The 22,737-nt window shown below is 39.3% G+C and overlaps 1 protein-coding gene across 5 annotated transcripts in view; it reads right to left on the bottom strand.

The window, feature by feature from the left end:
• Positions 1–22,737, bottom strand: part of EZH2 (enhancer of zeste 2 polycomb repressive complex 2 subunit) — a 106,629-nt gene that overhangs the window by 40,519 nt on the left and 43,373 nt on the right. For all 5 annotated transcript variants that reach the window (XM_060781548.2, XM_067470160.1, XM_067470162.1 and 2 more), the window contains exons 6-12: positions 21,673–21,852; positions 13,628–13,730; positions 11,949–12,112; positions 11,487–11,578; positions 8,369–8,609; positions 5,294–5,463; positions 2,854–2,948 (exon numbers count right to left, since the gene is read on the bottom strand). In XM_060781548.2, the coding sequence (XP_060637531.2) occupies positions 2,854–2,948; positions 5,294–5,463; positions 8,369–8,609; positions 11,487–11,578; positions 11,949–12,112; positions 13,628–13,730; positions 21,673–21,852 (1,045 nt within the window). The remainder of the gene's footprint in view (positions 1–2,853; positions 2,949–5,293; positions 5,464–8,368; positions 8,610–11,486; positions 11,579–11,948; positions 12,113–13,627; positions 13,731–21,672; positions 21,853–22,737) is intronic.

The raw sequence follows: 22,737 nt of genomic DNA, 5'->3' as shown, positions 1-22,737 counted from the left end.
TAGTCACCTCCAGATTGGACTACTGTAATGCGCTCTACGTGGGGCTGCCCTTAAAAATGGCCCAGAAATTCCAACTGGTCCAACGGGCAGCGTCCAGGTTGTTAACTGGTGCTCCTTACAGGGAGAGGTCAACCCTCCTGTTCAAGGAGCTCCACTGGCTGCCGTTTATTTTCCGGTCCCAATTCAAGGTGCAGGTGCTTACCTACAAAGCCCTAAACGGTTTGGGACCCACCTACCTACGTGACCGCATCTCCGTATATAAACCCACACAATCTCTTCGATCATCTGGAGAGGCCCTGCTCACGATCCCTACTGTGTCGCAAGCGCGATTGGTGGGGACGAGGGACAAGGCCTTCTCCGTGGTGGCCCCCCGACTCTGGAACTCTCTCCCCAAGAACATCAGACAAGCCCCAACATTGCAGTCTTTAGGAAGAGCTTGAAGACGTTTTTGTTCCAGCGTGCCTTCCCAGAATAGGAAACTCCAAGCATTATGTCCCAAATGCACTTTACTAGAGATTTAAGATTGTCTGCACGCTGCACCTATCTCCAAAAGCCTACCTATTTCACCTGTCATGTCCAGCATTTTAAAATTTTTAATCATTACATTTGACTCAGCCTTACTTTTTAAATGCATTGTGGTGTTATTGTCTAATGTTTATTGCTATTGTTTTAATGTTTATTTCTTGTTTTGTGAGTTTTATTGTTGTATTTGTTATGCTGTTGTTTTATTGATGTGTTGGGCCTTGGCCTCTTGTAAGCCGCACCGAGTCCTTCGGGAGATGTTAGCGGGGTATAAATAAAGGATTATTATTATTATTATTATTCCTAGAAATCACTGTTCTTTTCTGTTTACAGGCAGAATCAAGGATCGAAATAGGGGAAATTCATACAAAGATATCCATTGTCTATCATCCCTGTTAATCCACCTACTAGACTAGTGCATTTCTGATCTGGGAGAATGACATTTTTTCCAATGTGCAATTGACCAGTAACATATCTGTGCCCACTGGTTACAGCTGGCAGGAGATATAGCTACATAAAAATAGCTACATCTCCCAATGCCACCTTCCAAAATGTTCAGTTGTGCAACCTCACAGCATAGTTGCACTGCCAAGGAATGGTGTCTGTATGTGTATGACAACTCTCTTCCTGTAACTTACAATGATTGCATAATACTGCATTTGTAATTTTATAGGCAGCTTGCAACCGTCTAGGGATCAATAATCTGGTACAAAGACATTAAGATCACAAAGAGCACAACTAAAACACAGCAAAAAATGCATTCCTTAAAACAATTGTTTAGTCTTTCCCTAGTTCCTTTACCCATGAAATTTTTATTAGTATTATTTTAATCCTATACTGTAGTTCAACAATTTGAACCATAGTTCCCAGAATGTCCCACTAGTATCGATAGTGGCTGTAGTACAGAAAGTTATCATTTTCACATTTTGTTGTTTCAATCTTTTAAAAAAAGAATATAGATTTTTTTTCGAAGTTATAGTATGTACTAGTTTGGCCTCCTCTGGAAGTCTATGTTCAGTTCTGGATACCTGATTTGAATAAGGATTACAGCAAGTTCGGAACAGAGCAATAAGATTGTTAAGAGATATGGAGAACAATACATATGGTGAAAGGAGCTAGGATTGTTTAGCTTAATAAAGAGAAAAAGGATATGTGATTTATATTAATTGTATTGTATTGATTGTTTTTGTTATTGCCTTTGTTTATTGACGTATTGCAGGCTTGGCCTCATGTAAGCCGCACCAAGTCCCTTGGGGAGATGGTAGTGGGGTATAAATGAAGTTGTTGTTATTATTATTTTTATTTTTATTTTTATTATTATTATTATTATTATTATTATTATTATTATGTGATTGTTCCTCAAGGGTTATCACAGAGAAGAGGGGGCAGCCAGTTCTCCGCTCCCTTGGAGGATAGAATTAGGTGTAATGTTTTGAAGTTACAGGACAGTAGATTTTGACTGAATATTAGAAAGAACTTGACAGTAAGAGAGTTCAGTAATGGAACGAATGGCCTAGAGAGGGAGTAGGTCTCGTTCTCTGGGTGGCTTTCAAAAAGGGGCTGGACGGCTATTCGCTGAGGATGCTTTAGCTAGAGATCCTTTATATTTGCATTGGTTTTTACTGTTTCATCTATGTTATTTATGCTGAATGTTTTAATTGTTTTTATGTTATTGGGGGCATCAAACTGTGCCGTTTGTAAACCGCCCTGAGTCGCCCTCCGGTTGAGAAAGGTGGTATATAAATATGGTAAATAAATAAATCCTGCATGGAGCAGGGGTTGGACTCGATGGCCCTTGTGGTTGCTTCCAACAACAACAACAACAATAATAATAATAATAATAATAATAATAATAATAATAATAATAGACTTTATTTATACCCCGCAACCATCTCCCTAATGGGGACTCGGAGCGGCTTACATGGGGCCAAGCCCGGACAATGTATTACAGTGGAATAAAACCAAAAACATAAACAAACAACATCATCAAAATTACATAAAAGAAAGAAAGAAAAAAAAACATTCCAATAAACACAGTCACGATAACAGTGGGCGGGCCACATGTAAAGGATAAAACAAATTAAAAGACTCTAATGAGATAAAAATAGTAGCAGGTTATTTGCAGGGAGCTCATAAAAACAAACAAAGTTGTGAAACGAAACTTCCCATTTGTAGGGCATGTACTCCAGTGGCAGAAGCGTTGAGGGGAGAAATAGTATCATGTTGTACATCTACTCGCCAAAGGCGAGGACCACCATGGTGGTGTGGACCACCATGGTGAAGTCAGACTTCACGAGCTATGTCACATATCTGTTACTACAATGAATTTACCTGTGTTTCCTCTTCTTCTTTCTTGGGGGAGTATCAACATCTTCAGCAGGCGCAGGAGCAATAATACTAGATTCCTTTACTCTAAATTCATACACCTGTAAAGAAATTAACATTCATGTAACTAAATAATCACAGGCAAAAGTCAGTCATTTGCCATTAGCATACAGGTAGTCCCTGAGTTACAGACATCTGACTTACTTCCGACTCATAGTTAAGAATGCGGTGAGACAACAGAAATCCACCCCAGGAAATGGAATTCACTCCTGGAAGAGTTATCATAGGAATAAGGTGTCTCCACTGAAACTTTATCATAAATCATAAATTGGACTGGATGGCCTATGAGGTCTCTTCCAACTCTTGATTCTATGAAATCCTTGCTTTTACAATAAGCCAACATTTTCAAAATCCAATTCTCACAGGGACCGAAAGTGAGGTCAAATATTCTGAACAGGGCCACAGACAGCAAAACTAATGATGTAGGAATATTAACCCTACTGTATACTATTCAAAACTTTAAAAATATTTTTCTTGGCTGGAGTTACACTTTAAAATGTCCCTGTTATGACAAATTCAACTTAAGAACAAATCTACAGAACCTATGAGTCAATAACCCGTGGCTATATGGATGGATGTTGATGAACAACGATTTTATTGTGACGACTTGGCCACTGTAATTATATGATTGTATTTTTGGTATTTTAATGTGTTCGTGTATTATGGAATGTGATGTTTTTAAATGATTGCTTGTGATATTATTGTTGGAAACCGGCCTGAGTCCCTCCATGGAGGTGAGAAGACCAGTATACAAAAGTTCTAAATAAATAAATAATAAATATGTTGTCTGTAACCCAGGGACTGTCTGTATGCCCCCCCCCCCTCAGCATGAATTATATATATAAGGCAAAATGTCTGCTATTAATACAAAAGTCTGCTATTTGAATGCAATGCATACTAACCAAATTAGAGCTATAACATTTCAATAAATTTTGAAGTAAAAAAAAAAACATTTTCCATAAGTGGCATTAGCACCATTTACTGACTGAAAATTGAATAATTCCTTTAAAAGATATGTTAAATTTTATTTGACACAAAATTACCATATTTGGTAGGGTGATAGTATAATTTAGTCAGGTATTAATTACAAGCTGAAGTTATTTATTTGGTACAAATAGAGCCACAAGATGCAGAACCCCCAAAAACATACCAGAAAGAGAAACCAAGACAAGGAATTGAAATTATCTGATATTATACATTTTCTTATATGAAAATCTTCCCCTTACCCAGTTTTATGGAAATAATTTTGAGGAAGTAAAAAATAAAAGCAAATGTGAGAACATCTTACATGCACTCCATGCAGTCATGATGACCACATGACCTTGGAGGCGTCTATGGACAATGTCGGCTCTTCGGCTTAGAAATTGAGATGACCCCCAGAGTCGGACACGACTAGACTTAATGTCAAGGGGAAGCCTCTACCTTTACTTAAAAACATATTGTATTCAACCCTGTATTACTCTTTCTAAAAGAACATATTCCACAAACCAATTTTCATCCGCCTCCCCATTATCAATCATTCCAGGAAAAGCAATTACTGGGGGAAGGAGGAGCAAACTGAATTCTCCAGTATTTTTCCCAGGTTTCTGTGTCTTTAAACCAGACAAAGATAGGTTAATGGCAGTGCAATGTAGAGCAATGCAAAGAAAAGTATTTTATGAAACAGATGTGTCTGCACTCTTTATGAACAGTATAAATTGCAAGAAAAGGTATTTTAATACAGGTTGAGCATCCCCTGAAATCCAAAATAGCCCAAAATCTGAAATTGTCCACATAGGTGGCTGAGATAGTGACACTTTGTTTTCTGATGGTTCAATGTAAACAAGTTCTTTCATGCTCAAAATGATCAAAATATTATGTATAAAATTACCTTCAAGCTATGTGTATAAGGCATGGGTCCTCAAACTAAGGCCCGGGGGCTGAATACGGCCCTCCAAGGTCATTTACCCGGCCCTCGCTCAGGGTCAAACTAAGTCTGAAATTACTTGAAAGGACACAACAACAACAATCCTATCTCATCAGCCAAAAGCAGGCCCACACTTCCTATTGAAATACTAATAAGGTTATATTAGTTAAAATTATTCTTCATTTTAATTATTGTATTGTTTTAAATAAGATATGTGCAGTGTGCATAGGAATTCATTCATTTTTTTTTCAAATTATAATCCACCCCTCCCAGAGTTTGAGGGATTGTGACCTGGCCCTCTGTTTAAAAAGTTTTAGGACTCCTGGTATAAGGTGTTTATGAAACATAAATGAATTTTGTATTTAGACTTGAGTCCCATAGATAGATAGATAGATAGATAGATAGATAGTCCCAAGCATTTTGGATAAGTGATACCATTCTCCCTCTAAAAACATGTCTCCATTGTCATTATATTCTTACCTGCCTACATGTTTTGGTCCCAATTAATCTGGCAATTGCACAGAAATTGTCATAGTAAGTACCAATCAGAACTCTGAACATTGATGCTTCTGCACCACTCCACTCAACATTCTCGGGAGGCTCAGTATTTGGTTTCATCTTGATTGGCGTCTGGCACCTAGAATTTGCTTCTGCAATATCAAGAGAGAATACGGAAGCAATGTTTCAAGACTTTTAAAATAGTAAGCACAGTACAAAAAGAGTCTGCTTTAAAGATTCCCCTCCCCACTTCCAGGGAACTATTAAAATTACAACAATATTGGCTTTCTTTGACTTTAATCCCAAGGGACTCTAAAAGTTGTTTAGTTCAGTGTTTCCTACAAAACTGATAAGATAAAATATGTTAAAATATGATAGCCATGTATAAATATGTGAGAGGAAGCCACAGGGAGGAGGGAGCAAGCTTGTTTTCTGCTTCCTTGGAGACTAGGGAACAATGGCTTCAAACTACAAGAGAGGAGATTCCATCTGAACACAAGGAAGAACTTCCTGACTGTGAGAGCCGTTCAGCAGTGGAACTCTCTGCCCCGGAGTGTGGTGGAGGCTCCTCCTTTGAAGCTTTTAAACAGAGGCTGGATGGCCATCTGTCAGGGGTGATTTGAATGCAACATTCCTGCTTCTTGGCAGGGGGTTGGACTGGATGGCCCATGAGGTCTCTTCCAACTCTTGATTCTATGATTCTATGAAAATATTTAAAATGTATGAATTTACAGCAATACTATATGTAAATATATAGCCTGTGATTTCATTAGAAGGGCAGTGATAATTACAGCCCTCGAGGCAAAATCAGTTGGAATGAGTCACATCTGAAAATCTCTGGAAGATTTAATTTAGGGTGGGAATAGGCCAAGGTGTATTGTGTCATAACTCAGGGCAGTGATATTCTGGTTCCTATCCAAATTGAGTCTGGATATCTTTTTCACTGAATTGTAGTTCCTGTCCAACAATCATTAGGGATTAAAATAAAACCCCGTGTAGAGTAATTTTAATTCCCCAAAGACAGGTTATTTGACCATGGTTTCTTGAGTGGACCTTGTCTTCCCCTTACTTGTTGAACCTTCAGCTGTCTGCCTGATCGAGACCTGCAGTGACAGGGCTGATCACACCCCTTTGCCAGTTTCATGCCATTCCTGACACTTGGTATAAAGGTAGTCCAACGTATAGCGCATTGCAGAACTCCATCCAACTTTGAGGTTATCAGTGTATATGCACAACTATCTTTAGGTCTTCCAACTTTAGGAAGAGGAGCAGCTGGCATATCAGCCAAGGCTGACTGTTGCATCTATGAGTTGACATTTGGAGAGGTAGATCCAAGAGCACCCTGAAGTTGCCAACACAATCTTTTTTTAATGTAATTTTGATGCTTGTTGCGTATATTTTGGTTTTAATTTGTTGTAATATGTTGTCCGGGCTTGGCCTCATGTAAGCCACCCCGAGTCCCCGTTGGGGAGATAGTGGTGGGTATAAATAAAGTTGTTTATTATTATTATTGATACAAAAACACAGTATGTCACAGCAAATGAGATCTATATGCTGAATTATTATTATTATTATTATTATTATTATTATTATTATTTCAGGAGGAATGTAACCCCACCCAGAACTGGTTGACACACCTCCAATCTTAGGTTAGGAACTTTAATGGCAATTACTTCTGTCTTATATGGATTCAATTGCTTTTTCTTCATCCAGACCATGACCTCCTCCAGGCATATATTCACAGACACGCTATACTTGTGGTCAGGGGAGCTTTTGCACAATTAAAACTTGTGCGCCAGCTGCGCCCGTACCTTGGGAAGTCTGACTTGGCCACGGTGGTACATGCTCTGGTTACATTCCGTATAGACTACTGCAACGCTCTCTACGTGGGGTTGCCTCTGAAAACTGCCCGGAAGCTACAACTAGTCCAACGAGCGGCAGCCAAACTACTAACGGGAGCGGGGTACAGGGAGCATACTACTCCTCTGTTGCGTCAGCTCCACTGGCTGCCAATCAGCTTCCGAGCACAATTCAAAGTGCTGGTGTTGACCTATAAATCCCTAAACGGCTCTGGCTCTATTTACCTGTCCGAACGGATTCTCCCCTATGAATCATCAAGGTTGTTAAGATCTTCTGGAGGAGCCCTGCTCTCGGTCCCACCTCCTTCGCAATCGCGTTTGGTGGAAACAAGGGACAGAGCCTTTTCGGTGGTGGCCCCTCGGCTCTTGAACTCCCTCCCGATGGAGATTAGATCTGCCTCTTCCCTCCTGACTTTTAGAAAGCTGGTAAAATCATGGCTTTGGGATAATGCATTTGTAGAATGATTGAGTCAATAACTGCTGACCTTTCTGGCGGATGGCGATGAATTTGTGATTCACTCTGACGAACTGACTTTTTTGTAACTTGTATGAATTGTATTTTAATGTATTTGATTATGTATATTGTTTTTCTTATTGTATTGAATCTTATGTTGTTAGCCGGCCTGAGTCCCTCCTCGGAGGTCGAGAAGACCGGGTTATAAAAACTCTAAATAAATAAATAAATAAATAAATAAAACTTAGCTAAGGCTGTTTTTTGAAGGCGGTGTGAACATACTGATAGTCGCCCTGCTTCATGATCTCCTCCAGCCATTTCATGTAATGTTAAAAAGCATTGGGGACAGAATGGTACCTTGTGGGATTCCACATAACAGCTCCTTTTTCGAAAAGCAGCTATCCCCAAGCACCACCATCTGGACTCTGCCTCAGAGGTATGGCCAGAATCATTGCAACACAGTGTCTCCGATTCCCAAGCCGCCCAGGCACTCCAGAAGCATATCATGGTTGAGGACATTGAATGCCGCTGACAAATCTAAGAACACCAACAGGGTCATATTCCCCTGGTCAGTGTCATGACGGAGATCATCCACTAAGGCGAACATAGCAGTGTCAACACTATATCCTGCTCTGAAGGCAGTTTGAAATGGGTCATGGAAATGTGTGCTATCCAAGACTACCTGTAAAATATTCCACATATACTATTTTCAGTAAAACCAGCAATCTTCCACATTTGTCTCACCGGAGGAGCTTGAAGTCTCGTCCTTCTTCTCCTCCTCTTCCTTGTCATTATTTTCACCTCCAGTTTCAGTTCCAGCTTCTCTGTCACTGTCTGTATCCTTGGATTCCAGCACATTGATAGTTGGAGTGCTCGGTCTGCTTGTATTATTTGGGAGTCTTCCTCTTCGGCGACCCCCTGGGCGCTTTGGTGGTGTTTTTATGCGCTCAGCTGTTAAAGCAGCTGCAAACTCTTTGGCTCCTTCCTAAGTATGAAGAAAACATTTGCAAGAAGATGTTTTTAAAGAATCATGTTCACTATACAACCCATCTTTTAAAAGATGAATCGGAGAACTTACTGTGAAGGTTTATTCTAGCCAAGAAGGAGTCATCCAAGTATGATTTATCTCCTGTTGCCATATACAGTAATTACTCCGGCCAAGAAACATAGAAGTGGTAGGGAGTGGGAAAGTTATGTCATAAGGACCTGCTATTGAATCCTGCAGCCAAAGGAGGTCCTGGTTGAAGTATTTTTTTTTTCTAGTTGTAGCATTTAGCAGAAGTAGAGGGGGAAACTGCTGAGGTGGCTGCCAGCCTGGCTGAGTGTGCTATAACATTGTAAGATTTGGGAAGACCTAAATAGTCATAAGCTAGAAAGATACATGTTTGATCCATCTAGTTAAGATGGAAGAAGAAACATTCCCTCCTAGACCATGGTAGAAAGGGGAGGTAGTAAGAGACCTCCCTCTTTTGGGGGGGTATAATAAACAAATTTTATAGCTTTTCCCACTATATAGAGATTTCAGGCCCATTAAGCTTATATAGTTAGAATATAAATTTATTTTTCTCCTTCAAAAAGGTCATATCTGCAATCCTGCTTCTGTAGGACAAGCCACAAGAGTGAAACTAAACATTTTCTTCTAAACAAGAAGTCTTCCCCACAGTATATTACAATACACTTTCAAACTTCTCCTTACCTTAAGACAAAGGTTATCTTATGACACAGAGGTCTGCTTTTCAAATAGTACAAATCTCTCTCAATTCACCCATTAATAGTATTTAAACAATGTGCAACAATTTAAATAAATTAAGTAGGCAATGCTTAGAAAAATGTTAACAGGATACTCAAATGGAATATTACTCCAAGTATTTATTACTGTAGCCAGATTAGACATTTTCAGGAATGGGCTTAGCTGGCACACTAGATTTAACATGAAAGGACATTGTGGAAACGTGGGCCTCCATGTGAAGGCTGAAACCATCACTCACAAGCCGGTTTTGCTTGAAAATGAATATATTGCTTGTATCTCTGCAGCAAAGAAAGACACTACAGACTTTTTCCTACCACCACTTCCTTTTATACACCTTTCCTGCCCATCTCCCCCCTCTTCTCAGTTTCCTTATTAGAGCTTGTTGCTTCACAAGTTCCAATACAAGGTTTCCAGTGCCCTCTGCTGGCTTCAAAATGTCACAGAGAGAAAACTGAGGCAGCCAGGATGATTCAGTCAGGATGTCATGGAGGGAATTTGTGATGTCTTCATGCCGTCAGAAATTGACTCCTGACAAACCAGCAATTTCAAACAGCATCTCCAGGTAGATATAACCCTACTGCTAGCTAAGCCTCAGCTCTGCAAAGAGGTATTTGCATGTAGCAGAGGAGTCTCAGAATAAGGGAGAGATAGAAGACAAGCAAGCAACAAGCTTGCACTCCCCCTCTCCTTCAGCCACAGCTGATGTTCAAGGCCTCCTTGTCTCTGTAGTGGTGTAAGGCAGGCCCGTAGCCAGGTTTCGATTTGGGGGGGGGGGTGAGTTTGTTTCGGGGGGGGGGGGGGCTGAGTCTGAGTGAAAGAGGGTCTACCGTAGCAAACTTTTGTATCGTTACCCCAATACTCCCATGCATATGGGATATATTGAGTATGGTGATCAGATCACGATATGAATAAACATAACAGTTTAAATAATGCACCAGTAAGGCCTTTTCACGGACCACCATGAGAATTTCGGGGGGGGGGGGGGGGGCTGAAGCCCCTCAAGCCCCCTCCCCCCCCCCTTCCCGGCTACATGCCTGGTGTAAGGCATACTGTTTGTAATTGAAAAGTTGCATTAGATTTTTTTTTTTATAAGAATGTATGAAAAGTGCCACATAAGTGGTAGCTACATCTTCACCATCTTCATGAATATGAGATTATGAAGGCGACAAACACCATGTAGAAAGGGAAAATCAGAAGGGATGATTCAGAGTTCAGTTTGTGCGTTACAGGAATCCTTTTTATATCAGTACATGCTGCATATTATTGGAATGTCTTGGGATTCAACAAGGCAGAAGAATAACTGGTGGTCAAATGAAAGTGAAAATGAATGAAAAGTTCTACATTCCACATTAACCATGCAAGACTAATTTCTGAAAGTAAAAAAAAAAATACAGAATGTTGCTCCAAGATGGCAGAGTAACAAATGATGGAAACCAATAACTTTTCATTTGTAATTTCACTATTTTTAACATTTAACAATTTTGTGCACTTTCCTTGCAAATGTACATACTATATTTTTTTTGTTATTTGCAAAAAAATAGTCCCTTCCTTGGGAAAAATGCTTCCAGAATTCCATCAAAAACTAGTTATATCAACACAGTCCAGTTATGTATACTGAGTTTGAACTTTTAAAATGACCATGTCCATATTGCAAAATCCATAAATTAGCTTTGCAAGAGAAGCAGCAACATGTGACCATAAGGAACAACAGTGCAAGTTTGCTCTGCTCACCTCCAACCAAATGAAGACAAAAGAGCCAAAGCTACAACATAATAAGCCAAGATGGGTATTCAAAGACAGTCTTAACCTTCTTGCCATGTTCAGGAATTGCACCGAAGTTCTTTTTATCCCTAATGATTGATCCAAACCATCCAGCACTACTAGTGGAAATTATCTTGGCCCCTCATATCACAGGCATAAAGTGGTGGAGAAAACTGCAGTTTTCCACTTACTTGTATACAGCATTTTAGCATTTAGCAAATAACAAGTTTCAATTCTGATGTTTCTTTCCTGGGACAACTAAATGCAATCAATGTTCACTTTAAATGTGTCTTTCCTTCCATCTTGATATTTTTAAAGCCAGATCTTTGAAATCAAGAAAAAATGTCTTACCAGATGCTGATAACAGTGTGGCCCACAAGGTTTGTTATCTATTGCCGTTTCTGTATTTTTCCGTTTGTAAGTATTAGGAGTTGCATGAAACGCTATAGAACATTTTAAAAAGAAGCAAAGTAAGCCTGGTTCTTAGAAATGTTTACACACACAATCTGCTACTTCAACTAGATGATTTATATAACAATTAAATTTTAACAATAAAGAACCCTCATTCAAAATTGGGATGGGGAAAATGTAGCTTCTGTGGCAATGACTGTCACCCATTCTTGAGAGGTGGGATTGTATCTTTAAAATACTACTATTTTTGTCTGATGAGAAAATTTGTTTACTTGGCTGGCGCTGAAACCCAGAAATGTTGTTTATAGCTCTTAAGGTGACATTATTATAAAATAGTAGTTTGTGAATTCTGCAAGGTTTTACTGTTGAATTATAATGTAAAAAAGCTATTTTTGCACTTACGGTGTAGGAAGCAATCATATTTGAAACATCGTCTACAGAAGAGGGTATGAAACGAGTGCAGACTCTGCTCCCTCTGAACAGATTTGGCATTTGGTCCATCAATGTTTGGTGTGCACTCGGGAGGAAGCGCTCCCGGAAGCTGCTGTTCTGTAAGTTCTTTGTATCTGCAGAAGGAAAAACTCTAGATCTTTTACATGAAAATAAGATTTGTTTTATTCTCCTTTCACTATGTTTTCAGTAAAATCTGTAAATAGGTTTTAGTCTCCTTGTGTACTACATACACTATTCACACTATGGCGGTCATATTCAAATATCAGAAATATTTTTATATTGAGGAAGGAGCAAGCTTGTTTTCTACCCCTCAAGAGACTAGGAAAATAGTGCAATGAATTCAAACTACTGGAAAAAAGATTCTAATTTTATTTTATTTATTTGCAGCATTTATATTCCGCCCTCCTCACCCCGCAGCGGACTCAGGGCGGATTACAGTGTACACATATATGGCAAACGTTCAATGCCAATTTTGACATACAACATATACAGACATACACAGAGGCTATTTAACTTTTTCTGGCCACCAGGGGAGCTGTCGCTTTCATCGTCCATCTGCGACACTGATGAAGTACTTCCACATTCCCCGTATGCTTCCCCCCCCCCCTTTTTTTCCCTTTTTTGATGGAGTGCTTTGCTGGAGTCTTTTTAATGGCCTCATAAATTAGTTAATTTAGCCTCCCCACACTTTAAGGTGGCACCTAATTTTCCTTCTAGACAGCTGCAACTGTCTTTCGGGTTGCAAAGGTTGACAACAGGCTACACAATTGGTTGGAAACCCACTTCAACCCGGGCTGGCTTCGAACTCATGACCTTTTTGGTCAGAGTGATCTTAATGCAGCTGACACTCAGCCAGCTGCGCCACAATCCTGATTCTACCTAAACATATGGAAGAATTTCCTGAAGGTAAGAGCTGTTTGACAGTGAAATACACTATTTCAGAATGTTCTTTGAATGTTTTTAACGAAGTCTCGATTGCCATCTGACAGGAGCACTTTGATTGCGTATTCCTGCATGACACGACCGTGGATCTTATGGCCTTTGTGAACTCTTTCATCTGTATTATTCTATCAGTAACAAAATGACAATGGATACACAACTAAGAGTCAGCAAAAGGAAGGCCTTTTCTCCAAAACTCCACAGTATACTGCTCAGCTATCAACATTCAACCTAACTAATCTCTTCAGTGTTATTCTATCTTCAAATATTGTTATAGCCATCTCTGCAATCTCTGTAATTCCAAAAATAAATGTAATACTGGTTGATTATCTCTTACCCAAAATGTTTGTTACCGGAAGTATTTTCTCAGATATTTGAATACCCACTTACACATGAGATATTTTGTAGATTTGACACAAAATTGATTTATGATTCATATATATGTAGCCTAAAGGCAATTTTATATAATATTTTATTGTTTTTTGCATAAAAGAAACCATTAGAAAACATACATGTCACTGTCTCGGCCACCCATGTGGATAATTTTGTATTTTGGAGCATTTTGGATTTCCAGATAAGGGATACTCCAAACATTAAACAACTTTCAACAATGCAAGCCTGTCCACAACTTGTGGCCTATCTAAATGCAGCTATTGGGTCTAGTTAATGATAAAGAAATAACATCTTACTTTTCTTTCAGTTCCTCTGCTGTGCCCTTATCTGGAAACATTGATGAGATGGCTTCAAATATCTTATCAGAAGGAAATTTCCGAGGAGGATGACTCTCTTTATCTAAATCAAAATGCAAACACACACTGTCATTTTACTGATTCATGGAGACAGAATGAACGTGAGTTATTAGGAACAATCTAACAGCATTCTGTTGTTTAAAAGAGAACTAGGGCCCATTTCATAATTGAACTGAATTATATGGCAGTGTGGACTCATATAATCCAGTTCAAAGCGGATATTCCACTGTTTTCTGAGTGTTATGAGCCATTGAAATCTACAAGCATGTAGACAATTTCAACAGAAAGGAGGAAACCATGGAAATGAACAAAATCTGGCTACCTGTGTTTAAAAAAACCCTCTAAAATCGGGACAGTAAATAAAGAGGAACACTCAGAAAACAGGGGAATTCCAGACAGGAAACAATCAGGGCCAGCTAACACCTCCCAACAAAGGATTTCCCCAGGCAGGAAGCAGCCAGGCTTTGAAGCTACCAGGCTATTCAATGCTAAGCTAGCTGGCCAATCGCAACATTCACACTTGCCTCCAACAGACAAGAGTTCTTTCTCCCACCCTGGACATTTCACAGCTATATAAACCTCACTTGCCTAGTTTCCAACAGACCTCACAACCTCTGAAGATGCCTGCCATAGATGTGGGCAAAACGTCAGAAGAGAATGCTTTTGAACATGGCCATACAGCCCAAAAACTCACAGCAACCCTTGAAAGCCTTCGTCAACACATATCAAAGCATTTTTTAATATTTTCCTTTGCTTAACCTTTATTATTTTTTTCTGATTTTCGATTGAGTTCCAATAAAATCATTCCATTCTAATCCCCTATCTGGGTCATATTCTCACAAGGAACATCATTTATTTCATTAACTTTTTAAAAATTGCTTTACTCTCTGTAGGTGCATATAACTATACCACCAAAAATGTTTCCGATTGAAACTACTTACAGCCCCACAGATCTACAAATATTTTTTTTCTGATCCCTTTGAAGGATTAACAAACATCACTACTCCTTTTTTATCATCTGTTATGGGATAGTATATATATCAAACTTTCTTGTAAACATATTATGTCATACTTTGGTTTACTCAAGTAACAGAATATTATTTGAGAAGAATTTAAAACATTTATATTCCACAGTTTAAGTCCATGTTTAGTCAAAGATTAACAATATCCTTTTCTATTTCTGTTCTGGTCACCACTCCTTCATCTATTTCAGACATTCCTCCTACCCAATCTCAGCTTCACCACCTCCTGCTTATTTTCTGTTCTTTGTTCCAGTTATTTTTTATAAATCTTTTCAGTATCTTTGAAGAAACTCTCTGGCCCTCATCACAGTATTCAAAGAATGATGCCACTCTTTGAAATACAAAGAGATCCCTTTATCTTTCTGCCATCTGAAGGAGATTCCTCCTTTTAGTTTCTCAGTAAGAAAGCTATACTTTTTTTCGTATTGAAAAATTCTCACTGAAATGTGCTTCCATACGTTGTCTTGGCCTTCAACATTCATTCTTGTCTTATAAAGTTGCTTGGTCACAAATATGTTTTCTGAGAAAGTGAAAAATGTATTAGCTCTAGCTAATGCAATTGGTGGGGACGAGAGACAGGGCCTTCTCGGTGATTGCTCCCCGGCTATGGAACTCACTTCCTGGTGAGATCAGGTCAGCCCCCCCTCTCCTGTCCTTTAGAAGGATGGTAAAAACTTGGCTGTGGGACCAAGCTTTCGGGACAGGGCAATAAAGCAGCAATAGGAAAGATGACCAGGCCAATTCGATTTGACGCAAATGACTAGGTCAGTTTTAAGTGGTGTATTTTAATATTTTGATAAATGTTTTTTAATGTTTATGTATGTGTATGTGAATTTGTGTCCCAGCATTGAATGTTAGTGCTCCGCCCTGAGTCCCCTTCGGGGTGAGAAGGGCGGAATATAAATATGAAGAAGTGTGGTTAAACTTACTGCCACCTAATCTGTGAGGGAAGCCGGGCAACGATCAATTTCAGCTTAGGAGCTATTTTATAAAGGGACTATTAATTACAGAAGGCTTTATACATTTAATAGCGTAGCATTTACTGTCCCTGGCTTGACTTTACTTCTTATGCAGGCTGTTTGTCTTAAGAGAAACTGTATCAGGCAAGGCTTGAGGAAAACAATAACAAGTTTATTTTAACAGGAGTATAACATGTTTAACTGTTTCTTCACAAGAGGCACAAATCTTGATTGGTTACATTAATAAGGTTTCATGAGTAATCTCAGGCACAGACTTCAAGAGGTTTCTATAAGCAGATGTAACTCTTCTGGACAACTGTCCTAAATAAGACAAATAAGCTAAAAGGCTTATTAACAGAATTGGCTCCCAGCCAAACCTTGATCCTTAACACAGAATCAATAACCCCCTGTAGTTTTATCACTACCGGGTCTTTTTCTGTAACCCCATTGGTCCCCAATTAATTCCCTGAATCTCCACCCAGAGACTCAGTCTTCCCAGTAGCTCACCGGCTTACTGACTGACATTTTCAAAACAGCTGCCCCGTGAAGAGGCAATTGGCTCCGCCCCTGTTGCTATGGCAACCCAGCTAACGCCAAGCCACCATCTCCAACAAAATATATTCCTTAATACTTACCATCCATAAACTACTGTTTAAATTACACATAACCAAAGAAATAAAATTTACACATCGTCACAATAAATGTTTTAAATAAATAATAAATAATAGCTCCAGTTGTCATAATCCAAACCTGCACAACCTGTGGCCTTCCCGTTATTTTCACCCCCAGCTCCCTGAATTCCTGGCTATTGGACAAGCTGGCTAGGGTTTCTTGGAGCTGGAGGTCAAAACAGCTAGAGGGATGCAAGTTGTGCAGGCCTGCCAAAAAAAAAAAAAAAATCCATGGAGGAGGAAGAAAGACATAAGAGAGGGAAGGGAAATATTTTCAAAAATTCATAAAATTAAAACATGGTTTTTAACAGTTCTAGGTTCAAAACTGTAAAATTCAAAAAGTAAAAAATGAATAGAAGAAAAAAGGGGGAAGTGATTTTATAATCAACCCAGAGAATCTAAAAATGCAAAAGTGTGTGCTTGCACACACATGCATATATATATATATACACACACACACATACACACACATAAATACACACACAAAGATGTGTGTGTGTGTGTGTGTTTGTACGTATGTATGTATCTATATCTATATACTGCATATATCCCCTCTTCCTCCTCTTTCTTATATTCCTTACTTGAGGGCACCAAGTAAAAACAAAAGCACAGCAAAAAAGGGAGCAAAAGGAGAAAAACATTTTGAAATGAAATATCCAAATATATTATCAGGTTCCTCAATCAAAAGTTCCCCGTCACTCACTACAGCAAAAACGCTTTTCAAAATGTGGGTTGTTGTAGGTTATTTCGGGCTACATGGCCATATTCTAGAGGCATTCTCTCCTGACGTTTTGCCTGCATCTATGGCAAGCATCCTCAGAGGTAGTGAGATCTGTTGGAACTAGGAAAATTGGGTTTATATATCTGTGGAATGACCAGGGTGGGACAAAGAACTCTTGCACCGGGATTGTGGCGCAGCTGGCTGAATGTCAGCTGCATTAAGATCACTCTGACCAAAAGGTCATGAGTTCGAAGCCAGCGCGGGTTGTAGTGGGTTTCCAACCAATTGTGTGTAGCCTCTTGTCGACCTTTGCAACCCGAAAGACAGTTGCATCTGTCAAGTAGGAAAATTAGGTACCACCTTAAAGCGTGGGGAGGCTAAATTAACTAATTTATGAGGCCATAAAGAAGACTCCAGCACAGCATTCCAGCGGGGAAGCATGCGGGAATGCGGAAGTGCTTCATCAGCGTCACAGATGGACGATGAAAGCGACAGCTTCCCTGGCGGCCAGAAAAAGTTAAATAGCCTCTGTGTATGTCTGTATATGTTGCATGTTAAAATTGGCATTGAATGTTTGCCATATATGTGTACACTGTAATCCGCCCTGTGTCCCCATTGTAATCCGCCCTGTGGTGAGAAGGGCGGAATATAAAAGCTGTAAATAAATAAATAAATAAATAAATACAATTGTCTGCTGGAGCTAGGTGTGAATGTTTCAACTGACCACCTTGATTAGCATTTGATGGCCTGGCAGTTTTTTTGGTGTGGCTTGTTAGTGCCTGGGGGAATCTTTTGTTGAGAGGTGATTAGCTGTCCCTGATTGTTTCCTCTCTGTTGTTTTGCTGTTGTAATTTTAGAGTTTTTTTAATACTGGTAGCCAGATTTTGTTCATTTTCATGGTTTCCTCCTTTCTGTTGAAACTGTCCACAAGCTAAATGGATTTCAATGGCATATGGATTTCAATTCCTAGTTCCAACAGACCTCACTACCTCTGAGGATGCTTGCCATAGATGCAGGCGAAACGTCAGGAGAGAATGCCTTTAGAACATGGCCATATAGCCCGAAAAAACCTACAACAGCCCAGTGATTCCGGTCATGAAAGCCTTCGCTTTTCACAATATTTCCAAATCATTTACTGAGTTCCTCCACTAGAGGTCCCAGTTCACTAACTTTGGCATAGACTTTTAGTGGCAGCTCCTTGCTTATTCCAGCTTTAGTCCACAAGACAGCAGACAAAAACAAAATTCTTCAATGGTTGGAGCTTGGTTAGCATCTTTACAAATAAATATCTAGAGTCTAAATAGTTCAACGCTTGTGGGTTCGCCTTTTTCACAAGTTAAATAAGGGGAGGGGAAGCGATTCCGTTTATACCAGTTTTAAAAAGCCCTACCAGAGAGTTACATTGTTCTAGTTTTTATGTAGGAAAGGCACTGGAAGGTCACTACTGTTGTCTAAACTAGGGGAGGGGGTGCAAACCACTTTGCAGCCCTAAATTTACTCCTAATAAGCTCTTTTCCCAAAGCAAAATGTTGGGAAGCAAAGAAAAATGTGGCAGGTCTGATTATCTCGGTCCTAATTGACCTACCTAGCCACGCTCTACAGTTGTTGCCATAGCACCTGCAGCTAGGTCCAGATTAAGAGGGTATGAGTAAATACTATTCAATCCCACCTTTCCCCCCAACCCCCTGGCCACATGTTTATTCTTGGTTCTTGTCAGATTTTAAAAAGAGTGACATTGCTCCATCATAGTATCTTGACTACATGATTGTTGTTGTTTTGTTGTTTTTTAAGCTGAAAGCTAATTGCTCATGAGAACACAAGAAAGGCGATAAATCAGTCAGTTAAAATGGAAATCCAATTCTAATCCTGTGAGGTCAGGAAAAGTTAACAGATTTATGTCTACACTAGCCATCCCCTGCCACACGCTGCTGTGGCCCAGTTTGCTGATCTAAAAATAAAGTAATTAGAAAGTGTTGGTTTCTAATATATGTAATTTCTTTATGCTTGTGGGAAAAAGGTATTTCTTGCTCTTTCTTTGTCAGTATTGATGTAGAGATTGTCAGGTTTGCCTACTCTGGAACATGTAACATATTATTGTCCTTTCAAATCTATGATACTATATCTTTCTGTGTGTGAAACATATAGATATCTATCTATATCTATGGCTGGATGGCTCTTTGTCAGGAGTGCTTTGATTACATTTTCTTGCCCTGGTGAAGGGAGTTGCACTGGATGGCCTTAAGTATGGGGGTTCTGTGTGGGAAGTTTGGCCCAATTCTATCGTTGGTGGGGTTCAGCATGCTCTTTGATTGTAGGTGAACTATAAATCCCAGTAACTACAACTCCCAAATGTCAAGGTCTATTTTCCCCCGAACTCCATCTGTGTTCCTATTTGGGCATATGAAATATCCATGCCAAGATTGGTCCAGATCCGTCATTGTTTGAGTCCACAGTGCTCTCTGGATGTAGGTGAACTACAACTCCTGAACTTAAAGTCAATGCCAACCAAACCCGCCCAATTGTTTTCCGTTGGTCGTGGGAGTCCTGTGTGTCACGTTTGGTTCAATTCCATCATTGGTGGAGTTCAGAATGCTCTTTGATTGTACGTGAACTATAAATCCCAGCAACTACAAGTCCCAAATGACAAAATCAAACTTTTTGAGTGAAGGACATACATTGGGTTGTTAGGTGTATGCTATCCAAATTTGGTGTCCATTGGCCCACTGGTTTTTGAGTTCTGTTAATCCCACAAATGAACATTACATTTCTATTTATATAGATATAAGGCAGTGCTTCTCAACCTTCCTAATGCTGTGAACCCTTAATACAGTTCCTTATGTTATGGTGACCCCCAACCATAAAATTAGTTTCGTTGCTACTTCATAACTGTCATTTTGCTGCTGTTATGAATACTAATGCAAATATTTGATATGCAGGATGTATTTTCATATACTGGACCAAATTTGGCACAAATACCTGATATGCCCAAATTTGAATACTGGTGGGATTGGGGGAGGGTATTGATTTTGTCCTGTGGGAGTTGTAGTTGCTGGGATTTATAGTTCACCTACAATCAAAGAGCATTCTGAACTCCACCAATGATGGAATTGAATCAAACTTGGCACACAGAACTCCCACGACCAATAGAAAATACTGGAAGGGTTTGGTGGGCATTGACTTTGAGTTTTGGAGTTGAAGTTCACCTACATCCAGAGAGCGCTGTGGACTCAAACAATGATGGATCTGGACCAAACTTGGCATGAATACTCAATATGCCCAAATGTGAACACTGGTGGAGTTTGGGGAAAATAGACCTTAACACTTGGGAGTTGTAGTTGCTGGGATTTATAATTCACCTACAATCAAAGAGCATTCTGAGCCCCATCAACGATAGAATTGGGCCAAACTTCCCACACAGAATCCTCATGCCTTGCAGGGAATCACTGGCACAAGTCTCCCTCCAGCCTCACATACTCTCCCTCACCCACACATGTGCACCATGCTGCCATGTGTTGAGAACTCCTGCTCTCGTCTCCCTGCTTGGAGTCTCAAAAACAGCCCTCCCCTTGGCTGAGAAACCGGCTGAGAGGTCGGCCAGTTACAGTGAAGGAGGGCTTTTGGTGGGAGGATTCGCTGTCTGTTTCCAAAAAAGAAGAGAAGGACAGGCAGAGAGATCTTCATCTTTCTCTATCAAAGAGGTTCCTAAGATCATCAGAAATCCCCGCACAACCCCTCCAGGGGTCCTGACCGCCAGGTTGAGAAATGCTGGTATAAGGAATGGGCAAAGACTACTGGGAGCAGCTCTTGATATGACACTTTCTTCCAGAATGTCACGATCAAAGGCTTTACAGATTAACCGTGGGGTGTCGATGCACACATACAGCTGTTACAAGGAGCTCATTTTTCAAACATTCATAAACGTAGATTATACAGAGATTTCTACTGTTTCTACTGATACTGGACATTCAATAAATAGAAACCAAAGTGCACAAAATACATTGCTATTTTGATTATTTCACACATCTCTAAGCTGTAAAGTGACATTCTCTATTAATGCCACATAAAGGTTTCATGAACTGAACTGTGCTCCCAGCTAAGAGCAATTAACCTGGACTTTGTATGCTTGGTGTGTAAATGACCAAAATTATAATTTGCTTTAGTTTTCCTGTCCTCTTTGTCTCCCCCGTTACTGTAATGTGACCTTCAAGAATCTTCACAAATTGAAATACCACCAAGTCGAACAAGACAACCATCCTGTAAATGTAGTTACTTTACAGACTTATAGTGTTCTTTGCAATGAAACACTTCTAGCTTTTAAGGCAGCTTGAATTGAAAGGGTCCAATTTTTTCATTCATCATAAAAACACAGGTTTTACGAGGGTTAATGCTCATTTTATGTTCTACTAAAACACTAATGACTTTAATGACCACTACAATTTTTGATTTGGGAAGGCTGTGTGGCACACTTTATATCCCCATGTTAGCTTGTCCAGGTCCTGGGGTCATAAAGAAAAGCCCTTCCCTCCATCCCATCATCATCATGTAAGAGAGGACTCCTTAGATGCTCCCCTAAGGAGGCTACAATGTGTACATCAAAGAGATTTGAACATACCTATTTGGTTGCTCTCCTGATTTTTCTGCTTCTCATCTCTCCTTTCAAGATGATGATCATCATCTTCATCTTCTTCATCATCTTCTTCTTCATCATCGTTATCGTCATCGTCATCATCACTATACTGACCAAGAGCATTGACCAGCTCCACAAATATTTCATCATTGATGAACCCACATTCTGAAATTAAGCAAAGCCAAAAACTCAAGAGTCACGTTTACCCCCTAAAAGGGATATAACCTACCATGCAAACATAAATACTGCAAAGTGTAAACTCTTTCACAGCTACTGGTCTATGATTTTATTTTTCGGTTTTTCAAAGTACCATACAGATTTGAGTATCAACCGACCCGAATATAAGCCAAGGAAGCTAACTTTACCACACAAAAACTGGGAAAACGTATTGACTTGAGTATAAGCCAAGGATGGGAAGTCCAGCAGCTAATGGTAAATTTCAAAAATAAAAATAGATACCAATAAAATTACATTAATTGAGGCTTCAGGAGGTTAAATGTTTTTGAATATTTACATAAAACTATAATTTAAGATAAGCCTGTCCAACCCTGATAAAACCATAATTTTAACCTTCTTCAGTGTAAAATTGCCTATGTATCCTTCTAATAATAATAAAGAGAGTAAAATAATGGAAATGTAATAATAACAGTAATAATAGAGTAAAATAATAAATGTAATAACAACAATAATAAATAGCAAAAAATAAAAATATAGTAATAATAGAGTAAAATAATGGAAATGTAATAACAGTAATAATAGAGTAAAATAATAAATGTAATAATAATAGAGTAAAATAATACATGTAATAATAACTGTAATAAATAGCAAAAAAATAATAAATTTTAAACCAATAATAGGTAAGGTAAGGTAAAGGTTTCCCCCTGACATTAAGTCCAGTCGTGTCCAACTCTGGGGTGTGGTGCTCATCTCCATTTCTAAGCTGAAGAGCCGGCATTGTTTGTAGACATCTCTAAGGTCATGCGGCCGGCATGGCTACATGGAGCACCATTACCTTGATCTACTCACATTTACATGTTTTCGAACTGCTAG

Source organism: Anolis sagrei, chromosome 6 (assembly GCF_037176765.1).
Source record: "Anolis sagrei isolate rAnoSag1 chromosome 6, rAnoSag1.mat, whole genome shotgun sequence".
NCBI lineage: Eukaryota > Metazoa > Chordata > Lepidosauria > Squamata > Dactyloidae > Anolis > Anolis sagrei.
The sequence above is the reverse complement of the archived record's forward strand: the minus strand, read 5'-3'. Positions and strand labels throughout refer to the sequence as shown.